Raw genomic sequence first — 21239 nt, 5'->3', positions numbered from 1 at the left:
AGTGATCAGCAGTAATGCTTTGTTGTGCAAAAACTCAAACTCAAACAACATCACATCTGGTAGCTTGGACTTAAGGAACTCAAAACCTTTCTCCATCATACACACAACCTGAATGTTTCATCTTCTTGTACAATAAGGTCACGTCATACTCCAAAGACATAATGTGTGCTGACACACAGACACCCTGAGACTTTTACTGAACTGTCCGTCTGGGTTTCTCAGGCCATTACATCAGTGCCAGTGTAAACCTCCGCCTTCATCTGTCACTCTGTGAGCACTGGTGCATTAAAATCATCCCACACTCCTGGCGCTGAACCATGCATATTGTATGAGAACGTAACCTACATCTACCCATGCGTCCGTCAGCTGAGGTCCCTGGATCAGACGAGTTCAGTATGTATAATGTAATGGTGTCCAAGAAAGTGTAGTATGGTGTTTAGTCATTTTTTCCCCACGTCAAATGAAATCAAGATCCTGCTGATTTGACCTGAATCTCTTCAAATTTTTTTTCAAACAACTGCCTGAAGCTTGGGGATGTGTGCTCTTTAAGCAAGCACTCACAAATGTGAGGCTATGATGGTCAAAAGATGATGGAGGTTTTAGAGAGTGTGATCCAAGAGAGCTAAAACATTAGCTAATTAATTTCAAACACTTCGTGAAAAAATAATGTGTGTTTGATTGATGTTGCCTTGCAAAACTAATGTTCATTTTTGAGGTTATGAATTAATGCCATCATTTATCAAAGTAGAGTCATAGATTCACCAAGCTACAGTGAAATGTGAAATGTGAAACAGAGATAGAAGGTCTGTGAGACATTGAGGTCAACAAACTCCCACTGATGACAGGAAATGAGTGGTGTTAATATTGGGATTTACTAAAGCAGCATAAAATCAGCCAAATGATGCGGACATTTTTAATCACTGCAAAGCTGAGAGGAGGAACACTCATGAATAATTTTGCTGTGCACCATATTTAATACACAGAATATTCAGTGAAGCTGATCAACCCTAAAGCATACAGTTTTAGCTTGCTGTCTGACAAGACTGTTTGTGGCTCTTTTCTGTCTTTCTCTCTACATTCCAGATTCTGATCGGAGAAGTGACCAGTTTTTTTGTGAAGACTGAAGGAGCTCAGGAGAAAACCATAGTGACCGCAGACTGCTGTTATTTCAACCCTCTCCTCCGTAGGATTGTGCGATTTCTGGGTTAGTCATTGTCCTAAAAACATGAGGTTCTTAAGTGTTTACTAAAAGATTAGCCTTTGTACTTTTCAGTTGAGGCTCATTAATAAATACACAGCTACTGCGTCATACAGTCAGTGCTACAAAAAAAGAAAGCTTGTCTGGGGAATAGTCGAGGTCTCCTGTTGATCACTTTTATTGCTTGTTGTTTATGTAGATACACACTCGCTCTCATTTTCCCTTAGGTGTCTACTCCTTTGGCCTCTTCACCACCACCATCTTTGCCAATGCAGGACAAGTGGTGACAGGAAACCAGACGCCTCATTTCCTGTCTGCCTGCAAGCCAAACTACACAGCTCTTGGCTGCCAGTCTCCACTGCAGTACATAATAGAGCACCGCGCCTGCACTGGAAACCCATACCTGGTGGTTTCTGCCCGCAAATCCTTCCCCTCCAAAGATGCAGCACTCAGCTTTTATTCAGCCATCTACACAGTGGTAGGGAAATTTAGGTTTGGGGCACGGGTAAAATGAGACACTTTAGATTAATTAACAGAACTGTACATTTATGTTTATCATGCTTCCCATCACCCTCCAGTACAAAATTGTATCTAACCAGTGTTATTACATTACAAAAAACAAAAAACAATCTACAATGTGTAACACACCATCAAGTTAATAATCGGTATTTGATAATCAGTAATTAGCAATAATATAATGTTAATCTCCCATTTATAGCCAGTCCATACACAAACAAAATTGCTTAATTATCACTCATGTCAACTATTTGGTTCCTATTCTTCTTAAAATGTAGTATTCGCACACTGACCATAGCCAATCATTTTCTTTTGTTTATTGAACATATAACTATTAACGCCTCTTAATTTCCAAGTGTGAAGCAATAATAAATTTAGTTACAATACAAATACTGTTGAATTGGCTTGTTCTGTTTTTTTTTTTGTTTGTTTTTTTTATTACAGTGCCTTGTTCCTGTCATTTTGCATTTCTGAAACATTAAGCCATGATGTTATTATGTTTTGTTTGTTTGTTTTTTTGGTTAAATCAATCTCTGCTCCAAAATCACTGCAGAGTGCAGCCTCTTGTGGCCTAATCAGGTAGGTCAAATTAAGCCGGTGGCACAGTTTGCATTATCTCAACTGGCAGACTGGATCTAGGGATTCATCACCTGGCTCAGCTGTCCTTGTACACATAACATTTATTTTGGTCTTCCAGATGTACATCACCCTGGTGTTCAGGACCAAAGGGACCCGACTGATGAAGCCCACCTTATGCCTGGTGATGCTGTCTCTGGCTGTGCTTGTCGGGGTGGTGAGGGTGACTGAACACAGGAACCACTGGAATGACATCCTGGCTGGATTTGTTACGGGAGGGGCCATCGCTGGCTTCCTGGTGAGGATAAGGAACAGAGGAAGAAAACGGGAGATGAGGGCAGAAGAAGTGATGGACGATCCAGCTCCCCTGGGCTTTATACAGCTTCAGCTCTGCTGATAGTGTCAGTTCAGCTGTCCAGTGTTTATTCGCTGATTTGTGCTATTTAGTGAGATGTGCTACCTGTTCTCTAAGGTGAAGTTTAATCCTGTGGCAGCCACTAACATATGAAACCAGACATATTATAAATATGACTGCAAATAATAATAATAATGCACTGGTTTTATATAGCGCTTTATCATAGACACTCAAAGTCGCTTTACTTAGTAGTCACAGCTGCCCTTGGGCAGGCTGACGGAAACGTGGCTGCCAATGTGCACCTACGACCTCTCGGACCACCACCAACATCACTCACTCGCAATCATACACCAGGGACCACACACCAAGCCATGAAGTTATTTTCAATTATTATTTTAAGCAAAAGTACACTTTTATAGTGTAATAAGTATTATTTTAATGATCAACCCTCTCTCTTTCCTTTACCCTGCAAGGCTCCAGGGCTAACATATTCTGACATCACATGAGCATCAGCCAATTCCATCCCCCGCCCCTCCCTCCCTCCCAACACACACACACACACACACACACACACACACACACACACACACACACACACATATATATATGCAAATTAAATATGAAGGACAATGATGCTGTTGTGAAGGAGTTGTATCAAGGTCAAAGACACATTAATGTATGAAAGTTTGGTCTGAGCTGAGTGTTATGTTGTGTATTATGGAACGTTCAGATAGTGTCATGTCATGTACCACTGGCCCTAAATCAGTTTTACAGGAGTTTCTAGGATCAGTGTTAACCTCAAAGATCATAAGACTCCCTGTGGTGTTTCTTTGAGACTCAAGATCTATTGTCATGCCTCTTCCCATAATTAATTTTTTATCCCTCTGTCTTTTATCTCTGTCTCTCCCCCCTTCACTGTCTGCTTCCGCACACACTGTGAGCTTTTCTCCCACCAGAAAATGATCTATCTATCTATCTATCTATCTATCTATCTATCTATCTATCTATCTATCTATCTATCTATCTATCTATCTATCTATCTATCTATCTATCTATCTATCTATCTATCTATCTATTCTTTTACTCTGTTTTTGTCTGCTCTCCATCAGGTGTCATGTGTGATCAACAATTTTCAGCCAACACAAATAGCAGTGCCCATGCCTCCACCTCCTCAACGTCCAGAACCCCCCATTGGGCTGCCTCTGCTCTCCCTGCCCCGCGTGGAGAGTCCACTCGAAAAGTTAAGTGGCCTCCAGGTAAGGGTAGGGGGATAGCACTTCAATTGATGCAGTAAATGTGTATGTATTTTTTTTTATTTAGAGATCATGACAAGGTATATGTACTTGTACTTAAATGAATTTGTCGTTCTTTTTTTTTGTCCACTCTGACACTGTTTGTCCAGTGTGTTAACTTCCTTCTGTTATGTTTCATGGGTACCCGCTTTACCTTCCCGAATGTTTTATACTCTGACCCTTCTCTCTTTCATTTACCCTCCTGCCAGGCTCCAGGGCTACCATATTCTGAGATCACATGACCATCAGCCAATTCCGCCCCCCGCCCCTCCAGATGTGCTCCTCCCTTCACGGCGCTGCCTCACCAGCGCAGTCTAGACCTGCCCTCTGAATGTCCCACGCCCTGCCCGGCCCACCCAGAAGGAAGAAAGCCTCTCAGACGAGTCAAATCCACCCAGGTCTGAAGGTTCACTAATCACAGGAGACAAACCAGCAACACATGAACATTGCTAACTCAGCACAAGAAACTTGTGATCTGCTGTCCTGTTTGTCCTTCAAGATGGCCTTCCTTTTTTTGGGTGTAACACACTCAATCAAAGACTCACCAAAGCCAGAGGTGTTAAAGCAATACTGTGCCACATTTCCTAGTCCTGATTTCCACAAAGACTCAACAGTGACTCTAAAGACTGTTGCTGGCTATGACTTGATATTCCAAATCAAATAAAAATAAATCAGCAGAGCTGGGAATTTTGGGATCAGAGAAAATCCCAGTCACAAGTGGATTGTCCTTTACACCATTTTGCGACACTCAGGACAATTTCATGGAAATAAGCAAAGGACAGGAATAACAACAGAGACATTTATGTCACCAGAATGCAGGTACTGTTGAGTAGCTATTACAGGCTCAACACTAAAAAGAAATGCTGTCAAAGAGGAAAGCACTTTTGTAAATTATGGCACAGTTGAACGAGTTTAGTGTTCAGTAAGCTGTGTTGTACCTTTTTGTTTGTTTTGTCTTGATTTCTAATGTGGGAAGTAGTAGAAGAGATATTTATACACACTACAGCTCCTTGTTTGGGGGGCAAATTTGATTGATTGATCCCTGAAGTAAACTGAATTGGATTTTCCCCAACTTTCCAAATATCTTTACTGCTGACTATTCAGGTGTGTGTTACAAATGTCTGTAGGTTCGTTGTCTATGCTGTGAAATATATGGAAGGTGTTATAATTTCACTTTCTGTTTATTTCCATGTGGAAGTCTTAGTGTAAGTTTGCAGAAAACTCCTTCTCTTCTAGTTCCTTAGCCACTTCCGTACATTGTCATTTTTTTTCTTCAAAGTACATTTATCTAAATAGTTCAGGACACAAATATGTGGTTTCTTACATTTTTATCAGCTGATGTGTCCAAAGCCAATGCTTTATATCTGTCCTCTCCAGTTGTTCACCATTTTCCCCAGCTTTTGTCCAGCATTGTTTCATCATACTGACTCTATTAAAGGCACAGACCGAGGTGTAACACAGATGAGACTTCTCTGTATTTTGTATAGTTTTGTACAGTGCATAGGTTTCTTTACACATGATATACCATGTATGGTTAAACGGTGTGAACAATGAAAAATTACCTGAAGTTGTCCTCTAAGAACATGAGTAGTATCCTGATCTGAAGTGGGAATGTAGCGCAGTGGAGAAGTGTGTGAAATCTAACAGCATACCGTCAGTGTGTTTGGCAAACAACTTGCTTGGTTCTGCTCAGTTCAAAAGGACACTGCAGATGGGTTATACTGATGTATGAAATGGGTTATTTAAAGGAGACGTTGTTATGGTTTTATTAGGCGCGCGTGTGTGTGTTTACTAGGACTGTGTATGTTTATAATGAGCACATCGTATGGCAGCATAACTGCTAATTTGGCAATCATATTTCTTAAGTTAAACTGTCAAAAGTTGCTGCTATAATTACATACTTGCGCTTGTGTGTAACTACAGGCCCTCAAAGGACCCCTGCCAAGGCGTCCTAATAATGCCTGTTATAGCAGAAGGTGCTCGTTATAGCCCTGAGATTACTTTTCAGTATTTTTTGTAAACAACTGAGGAGATAAAGAACACCTTAACTGTGCAAATAATATTATTTTTATGTTAAAATGTCTTTGTTTTGTATTTATTTACCAAAATAAATTGCAATTATCACACATTGCTGAGTGAATGACATTTGGTGCATTGTTTTTTTTTTTTTTTTTAATTCCAGTCTTTAATAATAAGTTGTGTGTTATTCCAGTCCAGATGGTTTCATCCCTCTCATATCAAATCCCTAACATACAGTAGCCATAAACACTGCGTGTGAAAGCTATGACAACGAGCCAGCACCCTGAAGCTGAAGCAACAGAATGGAATTCGGCTATCATTCATTTTACAACATGTGATCTTGTGCAGAACAAATTTATCTGTGCACGGAATCCCGAATTGCTGAAAAACTCAACTGGGGTGTTAAACGAACTCATTCACTGGAGGCATATATAATATTATAATATTTTCCTTTACAGTACAATATATACTATTACACAGTAGGCTACATTACAGGACCCTACAGGTTTCACAGCATTCACTTGATGGATTTTATAATTTGCATTCATTGGAAGTAGCAGAGAACTTGCGCCACCCAACACTACTACTGCAACTTTGGATTGATTTAGACTTGGTCAGACTTTAATGATCCACGAAGGAAATTACTCTGTCAACATAGCTTTGTTGCACATACAGGTAAATTAAAGTAAAATAACAAATAAACAGTGTAATAATAATAATAAAAATCCTTACGATGACATGCGCTGGCGTGAAGATCGGAACGAAAGCGACGGAGCGATCTACACGGACTCTTTGAAGTGCTACACACACAGTGTTACCCGCTTCTGAAAGAGCGACAGCGCGAATTTGGAACTTTGGATGTGAAACGAACAGCCAGCAGCCCTGCATGGACTACTGCAAAGAGGAGAAGGTAGGTGAAGATGAAGACCTACCTCCGATCCACGATTAGTATGGAGCGTCTAAGCAATCTTGGGGTGCTCAGCATTGAATCCAGCTCAGCACTGAATCCGTTCCTCAAGGAGTTACAATCGCAGAATCTTGTTGTAGTGTTTCAGCTTATTGTGTTGAAAATGCTATAGGGTCATTTTGAGACCACTGTATGTGAATTTATTTTTATTTTTCATTTTTTATTTTTCCTCCTTACTGTACATAAAGAAAGAGTGAGATGATGAGTGTGATTTAGATAAAGATCGTGTGATTGTACATTTAATTATCATGCTGTGAAAAAGAACTGCATATAGCTAAATGCTTAGATTTAAAAAGTGTCATTGTATAAATAAAAGTATTATGCAAAAAAGATAAATCTTATTTTACAAAAAAGACAAACATGGTTTCAAGGTTTTTGAGCAAATTTTTATTTTATGTTTATTGAGACAAACAATGTTTGTCTTAATGTATTAATGCTTAACGTATTTTGTTTTGGTTTTAAATAAACTAAACTAAACCTTTTGCACGCTTAAATATTGCCTTGTTTTGTCCTTATATGTGCCCAACTGAAAAAACACTGGCGCCACCACGACCCCCTGGTAATTTTGGTCTAGAACCATTGACTGTATATACTATGGACAAACCCATCGTGACGTCACCCGTTGGATTCTGAACCTCAAAAAAAGAGCTTTACTCCACCCACACGCGAATACTCGGATACCCCGAGTTTTTTGCAATTCCGCATGGGCTTCATCGCTCAGCCCCGGAGGTTGCCGCTTGTCTAGAACCGCCACTGTGTCCAATGTGATGTGGTGGTGTGGATCGTGTGTTTCTCGTCAGTGGGGTTTCCTTGTCGGCTGAGGGAGTGATGTAAAATTCAAAGGGAGTGTGTCCGCCTGTAGAGTCCCGAAGCCAGACACAGACGCAGTGTGGTCCCATGAACCAGGTCTCCAAAGCGCCTCACAGGACTCACTCCCTCTGGGTCCTATCAAGCGCACACAGCACCATCCTGCCGCCGAAGACCTCACGTTCCCCAAGAGTACAGATGGCACCACCGTCCCGAACCTCCTTCTCCGTTCCTCCACGCCAACTCCAGCCTGGCATCAAAGCACTTCTTCTGAAGTTTAGCGGTAGTCTCGGGCCTCACTCCGGGCAGCTCAGGGGACAGCGCTAGCAGCCAATAACAGGAACACAACGGCCAACGACCCAGCCAAAGAACAAAAAGTCCAGAAAAAACAAGATTAAAAAAAAAAAAAAAAAGCGCAAAAAGACAAAAACTACCAAAAACCATTTGATTGGTTTAAGGAACAGAAAAACAACATATAACAAAAAAAAAAAAAAAAAAAAAAAAAAAAAAACAGCCATTAACACGCTAAGAATAACCTAATCTATTTATTTATTTATTGTCTGAGGTATTCCTTGAGGTATTGAATTAAAATTTTACTGTTGTAAAGCTCATTAATTTCTAGATTCACAATGCAGTCTGACAATTACAGAGCACTTAATTTTCTTTTAAATCATTTTTCCACTGTGGAGACCTGCAGAGATGAGGCACCAACTCTGTACAAATTGTTGTAGAAGGCAGCTTTGGGCACATGGTGGCACTGTTTACCACAATAAATAAAAGACAAGAAAACTGAAATTAAATGTCTATTAGGAGAGTAAAATGTGTTACCACCAGAAAGAAAAATGTCAGATGTTTTTGTTAGAGACCTCTGCTTGCCCACAGCAGGTATTAGTCATCAAGCTAATAAATGTAATATAATGGCACAATTGCTTTGAAATATAGACGAAGGCAATTTCTTTTTCTCTCTCTCGCAATTGCCACAATGTCTTGCCACCCCCTCTTTGTGTTCCTTTGAGTTTGTGTTTGTCAGTCTTGTTAATGACACACTCACACACAACCACACACACAAACAGAGAACTCTCTGCACTCTCTCGACAACATTATCTTTTCCGGAAATTGCTTCTCAAGCACAGCCAGAGCCCCATTAGAAAAGAAGCGCTCTACGCTGTAACCTTTTTAAAAAGCCATTAGTGATGCACCTGCTTCTCTCTCTCTTTTTCTGTTCCTATTTGTGTGTTCTATTTGTCTCTCTTGTTAACACTGACGCACACACACACTTTTTCTCCACGCTGATTGCCAGCCTCCCCATTCCCAATCCTAAACTAGTGAGCACACTTCCACTCCAATTAGAGGATGAATCACTTACATCTTTAAGTTCTGCCTCAGAGTGAAAAACCGCTCAATTTAATAATTTATGTGTGTTATTCTAATGGCCTGTGACTGTTAAATCAGTGTTTTAAGACATTAGCAATTCTCTCTCAACAATGCACATGGAAGAAAAAAACACAACAAGACAGCCAAGTCAAGTCACTACAGTGAACAGGCCGGGTTTACTAAATCAAAGATGACTGAGGAGCCCGTTGGGCGATTGGAACAGTGTTAACATGAATTTCTTTCACTGTTGCCAAACCTAAATCAGTGGAAGTGAAGTGATATAATATAGGAATATGACTTATGGAAACAGAGTAAAATCTGCTTAAATGTCTTGCATGAAGACTACTACATACAGTGTGTGATAATGACATAACTGAATTTGGAGCTTGTTATTAAGTGCTCTTAATGCTACTCTATAGTCTACTTCTCATCTCTACTTTAAACTACATCAGTAGGTGCTGGGAGGACAGTGGTAGCTTTAAACTGTGGGTAATGTAGGCGCCAGCCTTTGGCAGGGAAGAAGACAGGCTGGTTTGGAACCTCTTACTGTAACTATCCATCGTGAGTGAGACATTTATTTAGGAGTGAAAGGCAATTATAGCATTTTCATAGTAAGGGCTTATTTAGAATGGCAAAAAACTCTAGTCAGCCTCACCTCAAACCAAACTGATCAATTACATTTTATTTGAAATTTGAAGTGTGTGTGTGTGTGTGTGTGTGTGTGTGTGTGTGTGCGTGTGTGTGTGTGTGTGTGTGTGTGTGTGTGCGTGTGTGTGAGCACCTGTGATTCTTGTGATGAGCTGAACTTTGCTCCCTGACTCAGTGTCTGTCTGTTTGCAGTAATGCTCCTGACCCTCAGGTCACACACTGTCTGGGGCTGAACCATATTGCATGCGAGGTGTATGTGTGAAAAAGAAAGACAGAAAGACAGAAGTGAGTATGTGAAATAAGAGAGATAAAAAAAAATGTGTGTGTGGATGAGTCTGGTTTATCACATCCCAAAACAAACCAGAGGCCCCTGGGTAATAAAAATGTTCTATCTGTCATAGTAAATTACAAATAGTGGTCTTTGCCTTGCTGCAGTCTCCTGATTATTCTCTGTGGTCTGCTGCCGACAATTATGAAGCCATTAACACTGTGTGTGTGTGTGTGTGTGTGTGTGTGTGTGTGTGTGTGCGCGCGCGTGCGTGCATGCCAGGCAGAGAAAAAAAGAGTAAGACAGACAGAGAGAAAGTGTGAGGCAGAGGAAGACTAAATAAATCATAAATACAATAAAGAGAGAGAATAAAGGAAGGAAAGTTACAGTATAGCAAAATATTTTTTTTTACAAATGGCTCACATATATGTTACAAGTTGTAAGGGTCCACCAGAAAATGAGAGAACTATAAAAGGTCTTACTGACAATGCCATCCAGCATAACCGCCAATGGAGATCATCTACTAAACACTGTGCTTCCAATAGCAGTCAAAACAGCAGGCACACACATATGCACACCACAGTCACTGTTGAGACCCTGCAGGAAAAACCCAGTCCCATGCAGTCTACAATGGCTTTAGGACTAATGACAACAGCTTCAGCTACTCAGGCTGTCTGCGTATAACATTACATAGATGAAGCCCTGTTTTGGTAGACACTACTACTACTACAAATAATAATAATAATAATAATAATAATAATAATAATAATAATAATAATATGGACAACTTTTTCAGAATATCACACTGCAATAGAAAGACTATTTTCACTGGTTATTCCTATGCATTGCACTGTACTTTTATACTTAAACTTCACCTAAGAACAAAGTAGCACAGGCTGTGAGTTCTGCATAACCCTTTAGTTAAAACAATATTAAACAACATTTATGGTCCACATAAATAAATATCCTGTTTTTTTTTTTTTTTTTTTTTTTTTTTTTTTTTTTTTTTATTTATGGATGCATGACTGTAGTGTTTTGACATTTTACAGGTCTCAATTTTATAGTCCAATAGTGGGAGACAGGAGCACTATAAAACACTATTTGTGACAAACACATTTTAAGTGAATATTTAATGTCAAGGAGCTCCAAGAAGCTTTAATACACTGCTCCACTGGTGGGTGAGTGGGTGTGGGGTGGATGAGTGAGATCCGTGAAACAAACAAATTAGTCACTCTTACACGTGCGTTTATTGTGCTGACCCCGAACTCTTTTTTTCAATTTACTATGGCCTAGCGGTGCTCCCTCATGATGGACTGAGTGAAAGGAGGAGATGATCAGAAGAAGAGGAGATGAGGGGTGAGAGGTTGCAGAGTTGCAAGGCATGGGATGCTGCTACTGGTGCTGCTGCTGCATAGACTCCATCGCTCGATCCCTCCCTCGGAGAGAATGGAAAAAACAAGGAGTGGTTATGTGATTCCCCACAAGCAGCAGGAGAAGCGCACAGTGGAGAAAGGAATAGCAGGGGAGGGGGGGCGTTTCCCTGCACATCATAGCCTATTCTCACACTTCAGCATGGATACAATGAATGGCATATGGAGCGGCTTCTTTTTAGCAGCTTACATAAAGATGGACATGGCGGTAAGTTATATTTTTACGCTGTTATTTAACCCGAAAATCGATTTGGACACAGTTCATAGCGCGGCGTTGCTCCACATCACTTTAGACTGACTGATAATTAAAGATTTCTGATGATCATCCCCCGAAGTGAAGAACACAAGACTTGTAGATTTAGGTTTTAGTAGACGTTCGCAGCGCGGCATGACACGGGATTAACGCCCGATCAATTTCTCGTTGGCACGCTTTATGGTTTGATAACTAAACAGGTTGGTCCCAGCAGCATCACTCCCAAGTGCCTATCAAATTACTTGATGAGAGCTGCACCTGCACGCAGCTTAATATTCAGCCGCAACAGCACAGCCGCGTGTCCCCCGCCTTTTTGTAGCCTGTTGGATAAAAGAAGAGATGGTTTGGAAAAATCTTTAACACTCCCTGCAAAGGGTTAAAGATTCAATCCACGCTCGCCACTCTGAACTGTGTTCTCCTTGTCAGGGGAAGCGGATGTATTTACAAACAAAGAAAGCTTAATATCCAAGCTTGTCACGTAAAAGACAGGTGCTGGCTATCTGCAATTTTACAGTGGTGTGTGGTTTGTCTGCTTATCTGGGCTAGTAGGCCAATTGGAGCCTATATGCACTAAGGCCCTGCAAAATTAAGGCAGCCCAAGTGTCTCTATTAAGTTTGTCACTGGAAGTTTGGCCAAAGGCAGAGAATGTAGTTTCTTATTCTGCACTCTAGACTGAATTTGATGCAATAGCCATCACTGGGTCATTTATTTATCTGTGTGTGCAGTGACCATTAGACTCCACAGTGGAGCAAAAATGACTGGAAAGATTTGTTGCTGCGGGCAGAAGCATAAACATCCTCATAACAGCGCCTTTAGTTTCAAGCAATTAAGCAGTAATGTGCAAGCAGAAGCCTAGCATCCGCTCAGTCTGTGTCTCCATCTCAAGCCCGTCTTGTCTTTGCCCCTAGCTCAACTACTTGCGATTCTGCATCCCGACTGAAATACCAGATACATTAAAGGATTGATAAGTCTGTTGCATCAGGCATAAATATGAAACACAGACCGATTTTCTTTCATTAGGCCCTCCAGCTGGAGCCAATTCACTTCCAATCAAGTCAATTCAGGAAATGGATTTTCTTATAAATGCAAACCAGATGTCTTTTGCCTTGAAACAAAGTTCTTCCCCAGTCTACACAGCAGTTATTGGAGATGCAGGTATATATTTTCAGTTCCAGGATGAGATACTTAAGTGACACAAAAGGTCCATACATTCAAAAGCACCACTGCAGGCACGCCCCTAATGTAAGTGTCACACTATCATAGCTTCACTCCCCACATACATGGCTCAAACTACATTGTAGCATGTCTTCAAATTGGATGGAGACATTCCAGTGACACAGAGCAGATGCAGACTGGTTCTGTGCAGTGAAGAGGGCAGCAGCAGGGTGTATTTTTACACCAGATCTCTGACACCTACGTACATCTCTTCACAGCTCTTGGTGAGAACAGAAGACACGTCCACTTGAGTTGTCATCAGCAGCCCAGACATGGACAGTTGGGACGGAGGAAGAGGCGAAGAGGGGAAGAGATGAGGAGAGAAGACTAAGGGAATATAGGTAATGAGGAAGATGTCAAGGTCTTCTTGACATGATGGCTCCAGCTAGCTTTGGCACTTCCTTTACAATGACAACAGGTTAGGAAGCAGACTAATGCATGAGAGAGCAGAGAGGATTATCAGCAGCAAATGGGGACTCTCCAGGAGTGTCAGGGTTCCTTTTGCTGAATTTTGATAGGTGAAGGTCTACAGACAATGACGTATGGTCCATATATGTATCTGAATATATCAACACAGCAATCTTAGGGCAGGAAAAGGAATAAAAGGGTAAAGTCAGCTCAAGAGCAGGGAACGGCAGCAGGGGAATCACAATGATTGGAGAGGAGAGGTTAAGAAGCGAGAGCAAGAGGGAGACAGTCAAGCCATGTTTGTAAACTAGCCCCACTTTTCAAGAGGAAGCTGTGTGTGCTGTTGGCCCAACACCTGTCTCCCCCTTCTCCCCCTTTTCCAATCCTTCTCCCTCGTTCTTTCCTCCTCAGCTGCTGACTGACAGCTACTGTGTCTCTAATTGGCAAGTGCGGATAAGAAAGAGTCAGGCTTATATTCTCCATGGGAGGAAAGAGAGTGAAGTGGGGACTAGACATCTTGGGAGTCTTCTCACAATAGTTGAGGAAAGAGGAGACAAAGAACAGAAGAAAGCGATACATGGCAGAAAGGAGTGGGAAATGGAAGTAAGGAAAGATGGTGAACCGAGTGAGGAGAAGGGGATGGAGGTGAGGGCTGAACATCTGTTTGGTAATCTCTCTCTCCCCTCGGTGCAGTGTAACACATTCTGACACCTATTTGATAATTGGTGAGCCTGCCCTCTCCCCCAGTGCTTGGCTAAACGGTTGCTTGATACCAGGGGTAGTGGAGAGACTAGCTGCCGGCAGTGTGATATGTTTACTTGGTGCAGCTCAGGTGAAGATGGCTACTGTACAATGGAGTGATTAGTGATTAGTTTAACAATGTGTTCAAGATGTGACTGCAAGCTTGTCAATTGTGTAATAACCTCAGCAGTGCCACTGCATTGTTGTATAAGGACAGGATAAGGATAAATACAATCTCTTTTGTTTCTTTTATCACAGGCGCTGTACATTAAGATTTGCTTCAACATAGACCTCGTCCTTCTACACTGCAATCGTATTCAGAGTGAGGAGCCAAAGGGATGCATCCAGGAAAGGAGAATGAGCTCCAGAGTCGAGAGGGAAGAGAGAGAGAGAAAGCAATGGAAGGGAGGAGGTGGGCATCTTTGCTCCGGTCTCGACCACGGGTATTCTTGGGTTGATAATACAGATGTGGATGTTATTGCTTGAGAATACGCGTAGTCGAGTGGAAGCTTTATCATCAACACTGGACAAAAAAACAGAACACTGTTTAATACGGCCCAATGTCAGAGACTTGGCAGACATGTGTACGGCCAAACTCAGGTGAAACAGATATTTTGGTGGGTTTTAATTTCTCCCAGTGGTGACTTTTTATGGCAAAGGCTTATTTTGTTCAGTCAGAAAGAATTTTAAATAGAATGTAATCAGGGCTAGTCAAATCAAATCCACCCACTGAGAAGGTTTTATCATCGTAGGTTTATCAACCATGTCTTTACACCTGTGGAGGAAATGAGTTTGTGTCGTGGGCCAGATTCAGCCTCTCCTGCAGAGGTGCCGGTGCTAACGTCTTGCACCATGCCACTGAGCTAAACCCCCAGGCATTAGTTCAGGGAGCTTAACACAAAAGTCTTCAGGCTCAGGCTTTAATTCCAAACCTTCTTGATTACATACCCTTGTCATTTAGTGGTGCACATGAGAGATCCTATCATTTTAACAGTTGATCGGTGTCTTTCACAGCCCTTCACACTCAACCTTTTCCTCATGCTGAACAGAAATCTCTAAAGTCTAAAGTTTCAGTCAGGGCACTGTGTTCTTGGATGTAAATGTCTGCGATTCCATTTGGATGGTGGTACATTCCAACCGTCCATAGCCATCATCCCACTGCGCTGCCTACTACACTTGCATTGCTATTTCTGACTCCTCTGTCCATGCTATAAATGTGTGAGAGTTTGATGCCTGTAGCAGCAACAGGAGACAGTAACCCATGAGGACACGTCAAGGCTTGCACCCATGGATGACATTTCAGCATTCAGCTCAGCTGACTGGCTTGTCATGATGGAGAGTCAGGCCTACATACACATACATTAAACTGCATGAGGGTTGACATAATCTACACGCCTGTAGGGAAACAGAGAATTGATGAATGTTGTGAAAAACAGGACCACAGATAGATCACGTACATATAAACACACATAGATTGCAGTTGGTAAGTTCACAGGGTCCATGCCAGTGGGGAAATAAAGGATTGAGTGATTTTATGACCAACTATTTTTAGTCAGAATGATAAATGTTTATGTCTTTTATTGATCAAGCTGAGGTGTGGGTTTGAAGAATTCTAGGACATTAAACCGTGCTGATTAATCGGGCAGTGTTGAAATAAAACATTCTGAATTACATTTTTGTACATTAGCATTATTAGTAAGTGTTATAAATTATAAAATCAGCATTTCTTTGCAAATTCAGCAATACATCATCATCTTGTTGTGCCCATGATAAATTACACTCTTATCATGTACAATTCCACCATTTCTTACCACCGTGCAAGCAAATCTGTAAGTCATTATAATTTATACAAATTTTACTCTGATGTTGTATAAACTTGTTGATTGGGCAAAGCCATTTGTGTGCTTTTGTGTGTATTTGTGTGTGCATGTGTGCTTCTAAGAAACAAAATGTCTATTGTGAGCACATCTCCAGGTGCCTAGCAACCAAATCGCTCAGTTTCCTTGGCAACTGTTGCCTTGCACTCACTGTGTGGGTGATTGGCAGCCTTGACAACGGAGACGGAGTGACACTTGACCTCGCGTGCTGAATGGGAGAGGAGAAAGAAGAAGCGAGAAATAGAAGAGAGGGGGAGGGAGTGGGAGGTGATGTGCAGCGACAGAGGAGAGACTAAGTGATAATCATTCTCCATTGTAATCATCCTCCAGCATGTTTCATAAGGCGTCGTCAATACCTCTCCAGCTGAGGTCCATCATCAAACACAATACATGGAGCACCGCGCGCATGCACGGACACACTCTTCCTGGGTGGAGAGCCCAGGCAGGCACTCCACATCTCATCTATTATCACTCAACCCTGCCTGGTGCACAACCTTGCTACACTGTGTCTGCTTTCATTTGTGGTCTGCGGCATCCTCTCCTCTGTAGGGATGAATGGATGCTCATCTCCTAAAAATGTGTCATGCTTTGAGATTCCGCAGGACAGTAGATCAGGTGCTGCACAAAAAGACCCTTTACTTTGAAATAGGTGCCACATTTTAATATAAGTTATGTAGTTATAAAAATGTGTTTTTAGGGTTCTCCATCTAGCCACTGCACTGTACTTTTCACTCAAAGCATTTTCTTTGTTCCTTTCCCAAGAAATCTGCACTATTTCTTACATAAATAACTACAGCAGCTCTGTAGGAGTAATTCAAACGCATAGCTATTTCATTTTATAAATCTAGTGCTGCCTCATTATGTGTTATATCAATTATCAAGCAATTACTTTATTGAATGTTACTTCTTCAACATGTCATCTAAACATCAACTGTAATTGCTTTATAGGGATAAACGCCAGTTGTCACCAGCTGATGATGCTTGGCACTACATGCACTTTAACTTGTGACATTACAGCAGAGCAGCATTACCTTTGGTTTACCTATGCCTACGTATAAAAACACAATACAGTATTTTTGTATAACATGAAACCGAATGAATGAAGGCAAGTTGTGAATCAGAATGAATGGCCTACTGGTTAGAGAAGCAGCTTTGGTACTATGAGGCCACTGGGTTGAAACCTTGAGTGTCTTTTGAGTGCACACACGCACAGACTCACACACACACTGTTCCCTGGGCACCCTGTATGCTCACTCAAATATGCTAAATGTAGAGAACGAATGCCTTGCATGTGTGTACATACATATATACACACTCATCAATTCATTAAGTTCACTATGTGTAACCTCGTGTATTCTAGCACAACAGTCTTGTATTAAATATTTGCTTTATGAAGGTTATGGTATTCAGCATTACTTTAGAATAACTGTGAGAGCTGTTAATTCAAGTGTGTTTTCATGCTGGAGGCTGCAGTTTGTTGTACTGTTGAATTGTGCCAATGTTTCTATTATTTTGACAACCTCATTTCATTCAGTGGGCTAGGCTAATTAACAAAAACACTTCAGCGTTTATGTCGATCCAGTTTAACAGCTCCACAAGCTACATCCACCAATGCAGGACTGCAACACTAAAATGCACTTGTTCTCACTGGTATACCTGACGTTTTGGTGAGTGAGTGGAAATGGGAAACAAAGTTAATTTCGATTTGATTGATATCACACCACCAAGCCCCATTGTTGCACTGGGTCACATGTTCGTTTAAAGAACTTTGCAATGTTTCTTATGATGCAGTGCCACCTAGAACATAATGCTTCCATATATACTCATTGAGATTCTGTGGTTGAAAACCATATAAACCGATGCAGTTGTTCTTTAATTTACAGAGCAATTTAAGTAATTAGTCTATATCTTTGACAGGTTTAAGATTGATATCAGTAAGAAACCAATGGGATTAAACTGCCACAGGCAGTATAGAGGCAGTATAGGTAAGTCAGAAAACACTGAGTAAAGTACAAAACCTTTTTTGTTTTATCAAAAATACATAGTAATCAGCAATAAATAGTTCTGACAATGTCAAATTTGGCTTTATTTCCATTATAACGATGACAGCTGCATAGGAAAGTAATCCCTGGTATGATGATGATCCTTTAGGAAAAATATTCATTTAAACTTTGCAAACTTTCCAAACATATTTTCTTTAATTTCATGAACATGTCAGCTAAAAACTAACAATAAACTGAAAAACTGAACTGATTAAAAACAATTCTAAACCTATGAACTGAGCAGCTAAGTGTTTTTTATTTCTCTCCATTGTGGAATGAACTACTGTTGCAGCACAACTGTCTTTAGGTGGATGATGAGAGGTGCTAGTAATAGTTAATATGATCAGAACCCGTAAGAAGACGATTATGATGATTACACAAAAGAAAGACTTTGACAAACTGTTGCATTTACATGAGATGCTAAAAACAAACTGCTAGGCCTAACTTCAGTTAAACTGTGTTTAGATCCAGGCCAAGAAGTTTCCTCCTGCCCATAGAAGTCTTAACAATCCTGATACAAAAAAGTTTTTTTCTTACTACTCTCTGAGTGATCAGCAATCATGTGTAACAAAAAAAAAAAAAAAATCAACTTTTGAATACTCAATGATAAGTTTTCAGGACATTCTATTCAAATTAAAAAAAGAATTACAAGATGGGTTCCCTTCCTCTTATACTCCAGACTTCTTGCAAAACTTGTTTGTTTAACTAACTTTAGTGAACCCTTAAAAACAAACCACATCTCTTAGAAGAGTTCTTCAAAACACCATTGTAACAGCTTGTTTCAAAAGAATCTTTGAGACCCATCCAAAAAAAGTACATTTGAAAACAAAATTATGTCATAAATCTCAAGAGTCAGAAGTAGAGTTGTGGGTTGAACCCTTACACAGAGAGGGGAGAGCTCTGAAGATGACAAAAACATTTCACAGCATGTTTGTGCTATAGATCTCATCACAGACTGCTGTTCATAGAGCTGGAAATCTCAAGTGTCCATAAAGCCTGTGGATAATCAATGTGTCAAAACTATCCAATGCTCAGCTTGATCCTAAATGGGCCCATAACAACTAGTCACATGCTCATCCTCTCCACCTTCCTGAGAGGTTTCAGGCTCCATGAAGGCTACTGATTGGCTGCTTCACAAGCATCTATCCAATCACTGTACACGTCCACAGGCTCCGACAGATCTGAAGAGCAATGGATTAAGGATAAAAAGTAATTTAAAAAGACATTTACTTTATACACACTGATATAAGCTTTGAAAATTAATAAAGGAAAAGTGGCTGCCTTTCCATGGAGGTTTTTTGGTTTGAGACTGAGAATGGGGAGTGGTGCTAAAAAGTCAGTCAATGTGAAATTTACCAGATGTAAGAAAATAGAATAAACATTTCCTCCTGTCCTTCAAGTTGTTGAATCCCCCTAGGGACATTGAAAACAACATATTTCACATAATTTTATTTAGTGAGGGATCTTTTTAGGGGTACCAAAGTCATTCAAAGCCTACCCTGTAGATGTAGTTATTACATTCCAGATATTATTACCATATATTATAAATCTTTGATTTATTCTGACACTACTCCCAATATGATGTCTACATGCCTTTAGAAAAGTAATATTCCACTAACATTTATGTTTAAAGTAGTAAAACCATCAACTGAGCCTCTGAATACTGGTGCAATGAATGCTCAAGGAAAAAATGTATTCAGATTAAGGCCTAATTAGGAAAATCCAAACAGCTGAATCATAAAAATAAAAGCGATATTCCTGACAGTTACAGTTGCACTTTGTACATGTTTCCATTGAAAGGTGTTTTCCAAATGAGGTGTGATGCTTGTGAAATCTCGTCTCACGATATCCCATAATTCTCTTAAATTCTTGTCACGTGGAACTTCACTTTGAAGAAGATGGACTTCAAGCGAACTGGTCACATGACCCCTTGCATCATCTCCAGTGATGGGAAAACATGAAAAGAAAAAAAAATGGTTTCCAATACACCTTTATATCGACACATCTGAAAACCATCTCATGAAAGCATAAAGATGTTTTAATGCGATATTTAGGTTTTGAGCATTTCTAGGGGTAATGGAAACGCATCAGCTATTGTCTATGCAGGACAGCTACGGAAACTCTGAAACTGCAGATTAGGAATCCAGATTAAAGACTCTAAATACGTTTTTTTTTAATAAATTTTTCTAACCAGTACCACTCTGATCAAGAATTGACTTTAATGCTCTGAGATTATAACATAATGTATTTTTAATTTTCTGCGTCATTACTATTTTGTTGTGGGAAGAAGACATGTTGGCGAAGACTCATGTGTGAGTAAGGATACAGGTAATAGGGGTCTGGAACTCCTCCAGGCAGACGGTACATGATATTATCCCAGTATTTCTGCTTCTCTCCCTGTTGAAAGAAAAAATAAAGTTAGTAAGTGCCTAATAAATCAACTAATGAAATTACAGTGCGTGGTGTTTTAAGTCTAAGGCATTATTTGGTGAGTTACATTTTGACATCGCATGATTTCTCGTGGTTACAGAAGGGACAGGTGAACTGAGAGTCCAGATCCCCAGTCATCTTCTTCTTAGGAGGAGGCTTTCTTTTGGACTTGCGTCGACCCATTTCACAAAAACTCAAATCTGAGTGGAAGAAACACAGAGCAGATTAGTATAATGACGACAAGACGTGTGCTACGACTTGAATAAATACTTGGCGAGAACTCCTTTGGCAGCCGTTGTACCATATTGTTGCTAAGTCAGTAGGCTAACGTTAGCATGATTGTTGTTGATCTCTTTTACACTACAATTAACCTAACGACAGCAATACAATTTGAATAGACTCTGGTAGGAAGGAGTATTTGTTTATACTTATTCTAGTCCCGACTATCAAACAAACAGCGACTGTTAAATGTTATTCGGTAAAAGTTTATTCGTGTTTACCTTTTCTTGTTGGAAATACACGCTGCCGTATTGAGGAAGTAACTTCCGTGAGTCCCGGCGCCAGCAACTATTGTCGTTAACGATTGGAGGGAGGCAGTCGCTTCTCAGCCAGTCATTGGCTGTCTCACGTGTCACTCAAATTGAGTGACGCGGCAGTGACGAAAATGGGTCGGGTGATTCATGAGTCGATGTTGCTGCTTCTGTATGCTTGACTCAAATACACAGATACCCCTCTCAAAAGTAGACATAGACGGTGAAAATTAGGAAGTAACCCAGAAAATGATCAAGAAATAATTGTTTTAAATGTTATTTTTAAAAGAAA

The 21239-nt window shown here is 40.5% G+C and overlaps 2 protein-coding genes and 1 long non-coding RNA gene across 4 annotated transcripts in view; 2 read left to right on the top strand and 1 right to left on the bottom strand.

Moving 5' to 3' along the window:
* The window catches only part of LOC125004773 (phospholipid phosphatase-related protein type 5-like), a 46540-nt gene extending 40458 nt beyond the window's left edge, over positions 1-6082 (top strand). The window contains exons 4-8 of one of the 2 annotated variants that reach the window (XM_047579665.1): positions 1084-1204; positions 1426-1676; positions 2412-2588; positions 3755-3885; positions 4147-6082. In XM_047579665.1, coding sequence (XP_047435621.1) covers positions 1084-1204; positions 1426-1676; positions 2412-2588; positions 3755-3885; positions 4147-4255 — 789 coding nt within the window. In that variant the 3' untranslated portion in view covers positions 4256-6082. Of the gene's footprint in view, positions 1-1083; positions 1205-1425; positions 1677-2411; positions 2589-3754; positions 3902-4146 lie in introns of both variants that reach the window. The other variant, XM_047579666.1, reaches the window with a different exon arrangement.
* A 5302-nt stretch (positions 6083-11384) lies between these two features.
* LOC125004416 lies at positions 11385-15964 on the top strand. The gene is made up of 3 exons (XR_007112331.1): positions 11385-11658; positions 13138-13260; positions 14327-15964. It is a non-coding gene; the product is annotated as an uncharacterized LOC125004416 (long non-coding RNA).
* Positions 15965-18013: 2049 nt separating this feature from the next.
* Positions 18014-21029, bottom strand: LOC125004415 (transcription elongation factor 1 homolog). The gene is made up of 4 exons (XM_047578997.1): positions 20918-21029; positions 20485-20617; positions 20314-20384; positions 18014-19168 (listed from the first exon to the last, which is right to left on the bottom strand). Exons 2-4 carry the CDS (start codon positions 20598-20600, stop codon positions 19104-19106), a joined length of 252 nt encoding a protein of 83 aa, XP_047434953.1. The 5' UTR covers positions 20601-20617; positions 20918-21029; the 3' UTR covers positions 18014-19103.
* Positions 21030-21239: the final 210 nt, after the last annotated feature.

This window comes from Mugil cephalus, chromosome 2, assembly GCF_022458985.1.
Source record: "Mugil cephalus isolate CIBA_MC_2020 chromosome 2, CIBA_Mcephalus_1.1, whole genome shotgun sequence".
NCBI lineage: Eukaryota > Metazoa > Chordata > Actinopteri > Mugiliformes > Mugilidae > Mugil > Mugil cephalus.
Note: the sequence above shows the minus strand (reverse complement) of the source record. Positions and strands in the feature narration are given on the sequence as shown.